Source organism: Lytechinus variegatus, chromosome 3 (genome assembly GCF_018143015.1).
Source record: "Lytechinus variegatus isolate NC3 chromosome 3, Lvar_3.0, whole genome shotgun sequence".
In the NCBI taxonomy this organism is placed as follows: domain Eukaryota; kingdom Metazoa; phylum Echinodermata; class Echinoidea; order Temnopleuroida; family Toxopneustidae; genus Lytechinus; species Lytechinus variegatus.
In genome coordinates, this window is record NC_054742.1 from 41520077 (window position 1) to 41530551 (window position 10475).

Here is a 10475-nt window from a genome sequence, read left to right on the forward strand (position 1 = left end):
AGCGACAAATTCGAACGTCGAGCGCGAGTGAGCGACTCGCTGTGCTGCTTATAGATGTCGATTCCTTCTCGCTGTCGTCGGATTATTCAGTTTGCTTTTCAAGTCGATGCTTCGCTGCCAATAAGTGGAATTCAGTGGCGTGTGTAGTTGTGCATCCCATTTCTTCTCATCATATTTGAATAGGAAGCTCATCATCAGCAAGACAAGAATTTCTTGCCTCTTAATCAACGAACATTGGATGCATTGCCGGTAAAGACCAAGGGACGGCTCAAGTTTTTTCCCCTACGGTAAGCCGGGTCAAGTTCGTGGTTATCCGCTGGCTTAGTTTAAGCGATTCACTGATTGGTGCTTATTCGTAATTTCTTCAATCTGTCAGTAACGTTAGAGTTGATTCAGATCTTTTCAAAGATAATTTAACAAAATATTGTTGTGTCACTACGTACATGTACAACTGAAACATCCTGTTTTAATATCATCCTTTTTAAGTAGAAAAGTTCTAGTCTAAATATCTTTTCTTACTTATTTTTATACTGACTAAAAATGTTAAAAATCTACTTTATTACATGTAGGCCTAGGAAGATTTGTATTGATGAAAAAGTGTTGATTTAGGTCCTCCACTTAAGAAATATTCCATGCTAAAAAATATGCCATGGAAAATCCCCATGGATGGGTTAAAGCTTATCCAGTTTTGCCAATTTATGCTGTAGGTTGTGGAAAGGAGCCCTGAAAATGAAAAGGTTAATTTTGGGCCTACTGTCTTCTTGTTGGGGTAGGGTAAGGTATGCATGCATAACAGATCATGTGCCTGGAACCAGGAATGGAGGCAGATGAATAAGAAATAGTCTGACAAATGAAAAACATTACAATCTACCATAACAGCCAAGGTTGGCCGGGGGGGGGGGGGGGGGGGGCTTGTTATAAGGCAAGGGGCAAAGCAACTGAGCTTATCATAAAGGCACTTTATATTTCATATATTGTAGGCTACATGAGCAAATAGAGAGAACCTATTGTCCAGTTTTATTGAATTTGATAAGATTTTCAGCATAAAGGTGTATGTTTTCCTCAATACATTTTGGGGGAGAGGAACTACTCCCTTCCACTATTACCACTGGGTTCAGCTCTAACGGCCCCACCTGTCATCCACACACGGCCCTCCTAACTTCTGGTGGTGGGGGACAAATTCCTTCCCCCTTTGTTTTGGTTACTGTATGAAGTCCACAGTTTCTGGAAAGATCCCCCTCTCCTCCCCACCCCTTTTCAACACCCAGGTCAGTGTTTGCATAGCCATGGATGCTACAGTAGATTTAATTGTGCTGTAAAAACTGGGCCACTTTACTCCATTTACTTTGAGTAATATTGAACTCTTGTCATACAGTGAAAATTAATCATGGCTAATTCATTCAAATTGCCACTAGACAAGAAACCAGATGAATGTTCATTTATGTTCATAGCAAAAAATATGGGCTAGTATTCATGAGTGATGACAGGTTTTTTTTTAATCTATAAAACTTGGTTCAGATAGAATGGGAATAAATGAAATGTAAAGACAGCATAGAATTCCCAATACACATGTTTACATGATTAATAACAAAGAATAATTTGAAGTGTGGTGAGAATTAGAAACTGCTGCTATTTTGTGTTCTCTCCCAAAATTCAATCAATATTCACTCTTTGTTCTTTTAGATTGCATAAGCTTTTGTTGTGAAAGGATTCTCATCAAACACAATGGTCAGTTTAGACTGATGAAAGTTTTCCCAGAGGCCAAACCGAACATAGAACATGCTGCGACCAGTCCACCATACCCTCTTTATGACAGAAGTCTTGTCTTGGAGTCTCACTATTCTGGTGTTGGCTAGCCAGCAACCTCAACCTACAGGTAACTAACTCCATCCAGATATCAACCTAGTTTGAATGAAGGCAGAAATGAATGAAACGTATCAGTGTCTTGAAATTTATATTCATCAAAAGATGGATTTCTAAAATTAATTAATTTCACAAACTGCCATTTACCCCACAAACTGCAAATTCTTTTGCAAATGTTTGGAATAGTTTCAGACATAATTATTTAACAATTGAAATAAAAATGAATTGTCCATCATGTTCTATCAAATACGGCAGTTGAAGGAATTTATACAAAACATCGATGGAGCATTTTTTAAAGTGCAATCACAAAACTTAAAAACATAACTCTTTCAACCTTGATAAATATTCATGGGATGTAATTTTTGTGTTTGTTATTTTTCTGCTTTCATTCCAACATATTTGACATCAGGGTGGAAATTCCATTTATCTTTCAACAACTGTACATCATTTAAAAGCCTGCCTCACACCCTGGGATTGGTTGAGACTGGATGTTTGAAATGTAATATATATGTGGACAATTCTTCCAAACTTATATACTGAAGTGCTGTATAGGAATATTATGATTTAAGATTGCTATTGTCTGTCTAGCTCTAGCCAATGCAGCTGTAGAAAATTTGCAAATGCTAAGAAACAGAGATGACAACGTGATAGCAGCTGGCCTTTGACTTGCTAGCTTGAATACTAAGATCAGAAGCAATTTCAATAATATTTACATTTAGATAACTATTCTGGATCTGGGTCAGAAACAGTTTACAATTTGAAGCACCATATCTGGATTTATTGCATTTTTAATAAAATATCCAGTTGGGTCACTTGCAAAGTGTGAAGGGAGATTAATCCTTAAAAAGTACCGGTACTCTGTTTTAAAGTTGTTCATTGTGCTTTGAGTGCATGCAGCAATGATTAAACATCAAGCCATAATATCCTGTGAGGATTTACATTGACAGGTCTGAAGGCAATTTGGAGTATATTTTCACCGTTCAAGGATATTAGATTATAAACATGACTCTGTTCAATGAACAGGTTTATGTAATACTTTTGATAAACATCCAATGTCGCTTCATTCTCACTCTTGCATGAAGAACCTATTAATATATAATAAGCAGTTTGTAAGGGTAATTAATTGAATTTTGAAGTTGACATACTATAATACATTTACTTAATGCAGTCAAAATTATACAGTTCTAATCCAATACAATTATTTGATGAGAATTGCATTTTGACATACTACTCTTATTTGTGTGAAGAAAAAGAAACTTTAATATCAAGTTTCACTTTTACTGTTTATGATTGCTATTGTTGATAATAGCATAAATATTAGGAATCATTATTGTAAATATTGTCATTATTTTTAAAGCTATTAATTCTTTTCATAATTATTGGTGTTGTTTTTATAACTATAATCATAACTGTGGTTATTATTATCATCATTATCATCATTTTCATCATTGTAGTCGTTATCATCATCATCATTATTGAATGGTTTGTTGAACAACAGATCACTCCATGAAAATGGACCATGGGACATGACAATGATAATCAAATATCATAGGAGGGGCTGCAACAAATTTACCCTCACTGTGTACTCCTATTGTTCTTAAATGATAAGTTCACATCTACATTAGACAGCTCATTTTTCAGGGGCGGATCATTAACCCATTACTTACTGGGGATTTCATGATACAATAACATAGCACTTTCAAAGGTTTTTTTTTGTTATCTGACTTGTATAGACCTGTAATTTTTACCTTGTGAATCAATTTTTGAGGACCCAATTAAACAAAACAGCCCCTAAGATAATTCTGCAATTCCTGCAAATAATTGGGATCACCATGCATTGAAAGCTAAACACAATTAGTCACATCAAACAATGCTTTCTTGATGAAGTTTGTTGTTGTTGTTGTTATTTTGAATAGGCAAACTAGTCAGTTTTGACTATTGTTGCCTTATAAATATGCTTTTCTTTTTTTTCAAAATATGATAATTTCTTTGTTCAAATTATGTCAGTTTGAAAAGTAAAAGAAAGAAAGGAAAGAAAAGTTCTCAGGAAATTGTGCAAGACCACCTCTCCTGCCCTGTATTAGTACGTTATCTTGACAAGCCCGCTCGAGGTGCATTTCGAGGGCGTCTCAGGAGTACAAAAAAATTGTATTCCCTATGTCTCTCAAACGTAAGCAGGGGGCGCTCTATCCAATACCTCGTAGAACTTGATTTAAATTCCGCAGGTGCAAATTTATGTCAAATCGATCGGAACCATATCAACATTATCATTTTTTTTTAAGCGAAAACATTTATAGTAGAGTAAATACTGACATTCAAGGGCCATGTGATAAAGTGAAAGTAACAATAAAGGTGCACACATAGATTAATTCGGTGAAAACATCACAAAGAATTACCACCGAAAAATATGAATAATTATATACACTTTGCTCAGCAAGGTATTATGGTCACGAAAGTAATAATTTGCTAAAGTTTAGTTCTCTTTACTCTTGACTACACCCTGTTAAGATGGTTGCCATCCGGGCAGCCAATTTGAAATCTATGAGTCCTTTTGAAATATCTGATTAGAGCACTTTGTGTGGGCCCAGAACAATTTATAAAGGTGGGAGGGGGAAGGGGGGCTGACTATACGGAAAACACATTCTAATGCAAATCAATTTTGTACTAATTCATTTAGAGCGGGGGGGGGGGGGGGATCTTCAATCCCCCTCTTGGTTCAGCACCCCCTAAAAAAGGTCTTAAAGTTGTTACTATAAAGCTTACATGTACATAAACATTGCAATGTGAATTCATGAAATCAAAGGTCAAAAGCAAGCACATTTCATACCAATATCATTTAATTGAGAATTTTTACCAGAATCCAAAATGTTGTCTATTTGAACATTTTATTGGATTCTGTTTAAACTTAAGGTCAAGACTTAAGACTTAAGGTCATTGTCATAGCTGGCATCATTTATGTTTAATTGCAACATATATTTCTGCTCTTGTAAGTGTAACAGCAAACATTTATCCTTTCTTTTTATTCTTATAGTTTTCTTGCTCGAGTTTCTCAGCAACCACTACAAGGATCTAGGAAACAAATCAAATAAAATTAAGTCTTGAAAATGAAGGTTAAGATAGAACTATTGGCAGTCCTTTCCTCATAAAATTTAAAGTGAGGTATGCACGTCCTGAATACCTGCATGTGCACTGGATCACAGAGTAAACTTCGCAGAAATATATTGTTTATTATTAATGTGTTTACCCTCAGGGAATGTTAAAATTGCTTTACCCTATTATTAGAATATCTGATAAGAATCCTTGAGCATTAGGGCAAGTACATGTAGTATACTGGATGTTAGTTTGTATTCTTATGCTAATAGATGACTGCGTTTTGTACATTTTGTTCAGGGTTTTATTGCATTCTCTTTAATGCACTAAACTTTGTCGATCCCTAAGAAAATAAAGTGAAAATTATGTCACATTCAGTATTTATTCACAATTAAATTTAATGTGATAGTTAATTTTCCTTTATATTAAGGATATGAAAACATGCAATAAAAAATGACAATCATCCAAAAACTGATAGCACGTTGTAAACTTGCCAAGAAGTGAATGTATTGAACCACCCCCCCCCCAAAAAAAAGGAAGATATTATGTATTTGACCTCATGTAATACATAAAGCATTGACCATAATTGCAACTCTTTTGAATTTTGCTATGATTTCTTCAGATCTTAGTTTTAAAAATTACAATGAATACAGATACAATCAAACAAGATTAATTTTCTTTTATTAAATGGTATGTGTATTTAATTGATACTATAGAATTAGAACTCAATTTGGATAATTACCAGAAGATGAGAATATTTCTTGCTTTTCTTCGAAATTTGTACAATATACATTAAAGTATTTTGTAGGAAGTTGACCAAACTCCTCATAATTATGTGCACTTCATTATGAAATTTCAACTACTTGTTAATTTCAGATGATCGTTTTCATATTTGGATTAATGGGAGCCACAATGCAAGAGAGACACGAGATGGAACCTTCAGCTCTCCTGGTTTTCCCAACACCCATTTCTCCTTACCCACCACATATGAGTATCACCTGGTCCATCGAAGCAGACATGGACATGTTAAACTGAACTTTACCGATTTCTTCCTCATGACTTTGGATAATTCCATGCAGTGTGGATCAATGCTTGGTGATTATGTAAAGGTAAGATGATTAATGATGTTCTGCACAGGGTGATGGCATGAAGAGAGTTTAAAATGATTTAGAACTTCAGATATGGTACAGAATATACCTATAAGTTCTCATTTCAGTACTTACAGAGATGTACATGTTGTAAGCTCCCTAGGTTCCATTACATTTACTCCGGCAACAATTTCCGCTCTGAATTCCACACACTAATCGAATGACCAAATTCAACCTTTGGTTTAACACTATACCCTACCCTTAACTTCACATAAAACCCTGTTGCAACCCTAACCCGACATATTAGACAAAAATAACATTGGAGCAGTTGTCGCAGGAGCAAATTTTGTGTCATCGTCAGATAGATAGAAAATTTAACTTGACAAGGTTGTGTTTAAACCGGAGTGGTGAAATTTAGAAGAGTATTTGAAATATTTCTCCCTGTGTATTTCCCATCACCAGGAAGAGCATTGTATTTAAAGTGCATTCATGTGTGCTTTAATTTTATGCATGTAGTAAGTGTTAGAGAGGGGAAGAGAGGTAAGGGTATACCAAGGGGCAGAAACCAGTTAGAAAAGTAGAGATGTCATGTGGCTGTTAAGATACTGTATGTCTACACTGATGTAAAAGGACGAGAGGCAAAAATGCAAACCAACCTGATGAATAGCTCTATGCACTCCATTAGGCTCTGTAGCAGAAATAGGGCAATTTGCTATCAGATATGTGTGTTGAGAGAGAAGAAAGAAAAAAAAGAGGGAGAGGGAGAGAGAAGGGGGAGTGGGATGACTTAGATAAAATGATGGTGAGAAAGAGTTAAAGAAAGAGAGAGACAGAGAGAAAGAGTGTGGGGGTAAGTAAGATAATATAATGGTGAGAGAGAGGAGAGAGAGTTAAAGCGAGGTAGAAAGAGGAGAGGGGTAGTGGGAAGATGAGGAATGGCGGATGCAGATAGTGAGAGAGTGAGGATTAGGAAAGAGTGATAGAGAGAAAAGGAGATGGAGAGAAGTGCTCAGAGAGAGAGGGATGACTCAGAGCAAGGAAAAGAAGACCCCTTTCGGCATAAATGGATCCTCTTTCCATTAGATGCTGTGGGGTCATGTGAGGTCCTATATTTGCTATCAAGTCAAGCCACCCTGACATCTTGTTAGTGGACAGTCGCATTCAACCCTCTCTACAGTTATTGTCAAATATATTGTATACACATGCAGGCGAGGCAATCAATTGAGAGAAATACTTTGTAGTGTCCTTCTAGTACCTTGTCATTTGAGGGGTTGTAGTGAACAGACCCTCTCAATGCAAGCCTAGTATTCAGGTACTTTCATATAATTTGCTGAGTATTTGTTTATATTATATACATGTATATGATAATACTATGGATATTGTATGGAATTGTATTTTAATCAGGAGAGCATTTTAGAAACATTTGTTGTCCAACACTACTGATGAATTTCCTTGATTGTAATTTTGATTAGCTGAGAAGCACAATTTTCCAACTGTTAGATTATCAAATAAAATCAATTTTGTAAAAGACATCTGACAAGTCAGTTCATAACATTTGCCTCCCAAATGTGCATAGGTGGATTAAGCACTCTATAATCCGTTATTTTTTAATAACATTCCATCATATGCATACATTAAAAATACAATCATGTAGTGAGCTACATAATATTTTGGCAGGGGAATCAAATTAAAAGTGATCAATATTTAAAACAAACAGTGATTTTCCTTTTGAAAACATTCAAAAGTTTTAGTCAAAGGGTATTCTTGAGTATTAAGAATTTGTTATACTCCTGCAAGGTGTGAGATAGTTAATCCTTAATACTATATGCACTGTGATTCAAAATCACTTAGTATTAGTTGGTCAAGCACATTATGATTAGCAAAAGGAAATTAGATAGTTCACTGTTATCAAAGGAGCATGGTCTCAAGTGACTTTCCAATGATGGATTTGGTTTTCATAAATAGAAATTTGGTCAAATACAAGTTTCCTGTTTTCTCTCCCCATCAACCGCCGATTGTGTCAATCCCACTTTTTTCAGGTACTGTATACACATGTATACATACATCGGATGATGTCTCTTGTGCTATTTGCATGGCTCGTACCCATGCAAATAAAAGCCAGTGCAGTATTGGTGTTGAAATGCACGGTTCCATTTTGGAATTTGCGTCAGGCTGTGCAAATCAATGTTCGTTATGTAAAACATTTGCTTTTCATCTTCCCCACCTCCGGTGGTTTTGCAACGATTGGACATGGACACGATATATGGACTGCACTGGGAAGCTATTGATTGGGTGTTGAGATGTATTCAATCGATCAGCATGGATTAATCATGTAATGAATGCTGTATCTGCCCCAGGGGTCCTGATGTAAAAGACATTTAAAGAAACTCCAAAAAACGTCAATTTAGATTTCTTGAAAATACCTGTGGTAAAGCAAAAAGTAATAAAGTATTTTGATTGTATGTGTCTTAATTTTCAACAAATCTAATCCAATTTTTTTTAGAGATATACAGGCCAGTCATGCCGCCAAAAAAAAATTTAAAATTAAAATTCCAATTTTTTGTATTTACTTAGTAAAATTGTAGATAAAAACAAACAAGATACAAATTGAACATTGCAAACCGATGTATAACTCTAAAGATGAATCTATAGAAGTAATGTGAGTAAGAGAGAAAACAAATCCTTATACTTTGGCAGACCCACTTAAAAGTTGAATTGGATATACAAAGAGGAAAATATGCTTACACGTTAGACTGATACAATAGTATCAAAATCAGATGTAAAATAAGAAAGTTATGATATCTGTACACTAATAAGACAGAAAATGATGCGACACATTCACTTTTTCTTTATGAATCATTTCATCAACAATGTAAAACATGTGAAATTTTCTTTATTGAAATTAATTTTGATTCAATCAAGAGCTTTTTTTATTTTAAATCATTAAAACATTTACAAATTTGAAACTTATATGAAAAAATACTCACGATACTGTTCGACATCCTAGAAACTCCCATTACGAAACCAAGCAAATTTTTAAGATATCACACCTCTCTAAGTAAAATTCTTGCTTTATAGATTAAGTTTGTATAATTTTTCTCCATTTATGTATATCAATGTTTTTGGTAAGGTACATGTAGACCAAGGGCATCCAAGACCCTGTGTCCTTGGATTGTTATAACCTTGTTGTGTGCCCACTTGAAAATTAATGTGCAATTATTTCTCTTCAGTGAATGCATGCCAGAAGCAAATAAAGGACTTGAGTAAACCTCATTACTGAAGTTAAATGTTTAGATTGCTTTTAAAGGGAGTTGACACGTGTGTATGCACATAGAATAAGATAAAAATATTTCACTTTCATTTCAAATCTTGGGTATAAACTGCCACAGTATCCAAATATATCAGGTTTAACAGTCATGGATATTTATGTACAGTAATGTTGTCATTGTAATCTCTTATGATGTAGATAATTGATGGCTCCAGCGTAACCAGGCACTGCAGTCAGCTAAGACCCCAACCTTATATATCATCATCTCATGAGGTTATATTGGAGTACCATTACACACCAACTGCCAGTAGAATGGTCTATCATCCTAGCCTCTTCAAGGTGGGCTACCAGTTCCTCTCAAGGGCAGAGGCCATGGTGGAGTGGGACAATCTTATCAGAGGTTATTATGGTAAGTCCTTAACCCTCCAACTACTGTACTTGATAACTCCTAAAGGCTCTGTACAGGGACTGCTTGGTTCCAGTAAGATATAGGTTAAGTGAAATATCTATGCATTGGAAGGCTAGATGCACATGTGATCAATAGAAATATACAGGTAAATGGGATATATCCACTCCTTAGGAATGGTATCATGGATTGGTTTAATAACCAAAGACGATGCATGTGATTGTCTTGGATGCCCACCTGAACTACTTTGCTACCGAGGTTCTGTATGGTTCTATGATATTTGCTCCGGCAACAATTGCTCTGCTATGAATTCCACACACAAAAGGAATGACCAACACTAGATTTATCACTATACCCTATCTGTAACCTATAAACCCTAAACCTATATAAAGCCGTGAGCAATTGTCACAGGAGGAAATGTTGTGTCACCTTCTGTACAGGAGGCTTCACCATTACCAGGATTGTCATGTTACAGGAAAAGTAAATAGAGATTTTGCGACATTTCATATTCATTGAATATTGTAAAATTTCAAATGATTCGCTATAGATGCTCTCACATTCCCAAACCCCACTCTAATAGGTTCAGGTTTAACACTTGTTGGTATTCCCATACTTGCAAATAATGCATACGTATATATATTTGGTTGCATATTACTCTCAGCAGAAATTTAATTGCTTTATCATTTAGGTGATTATGAAATCTGACAGCATTTACTGTTTTATCATTTAAAGTGTACTATCTTCATTATTTCTTTGGTCG

General features: G+C 35.2%; 1 protein-coding gene across 1 annotated transcript; it reads left to right on the forward strand.

The window, feature by feature from the left end:
- Nucleotides 1-9801, forward strand: LOC121412031. Its single transcript, XM_041604943.1, has 4 exons — nucleotides 1-287; nucleotides 1684-1876; nucleotides 5830-6062; nucleotides 9508-9801. The coding sequence occupies exons 2-4, from the start codon at nucleotides 1780-1782 to the stop codon at nucleotides 9799-9801; spliced, it is 624 nt and encodes a 207-aa protein (XP_041460877.1). The 5' UTR covers nucleotides 1-287; nucleotides 1684-1779.
- Nucleotides 9802-10475: the final 674 nt, after the last annotated feature.

What these genes read in the sequence shown, in the direction of transcription:
- LOC121412031 (XM_041604943.1), top strand. Translation starts at nt 1,780, where the DNA reads ATGCTGCGACCAGTCCACCATACCCTCTTTATGACAGAAGTCTTGTCT. An exon ending in CCAGCAACCTCAACCTACAG is followed by an intron (nt 1,877 to 5,829) that starts GTAACTAACTCC and finishes TGTTAATTTCAG; the next exon opens with ATGATCGTTTTCATATTTGG. An exon ending in TGCTTGGTGATTATGTAAAG is followed by an intron (nt 6,063 to 9,507) that starts GTAAGATGATTA and finishes CTTATGATGTAG; the next exon opens with ATAATTGATGGCTCCAGCGT.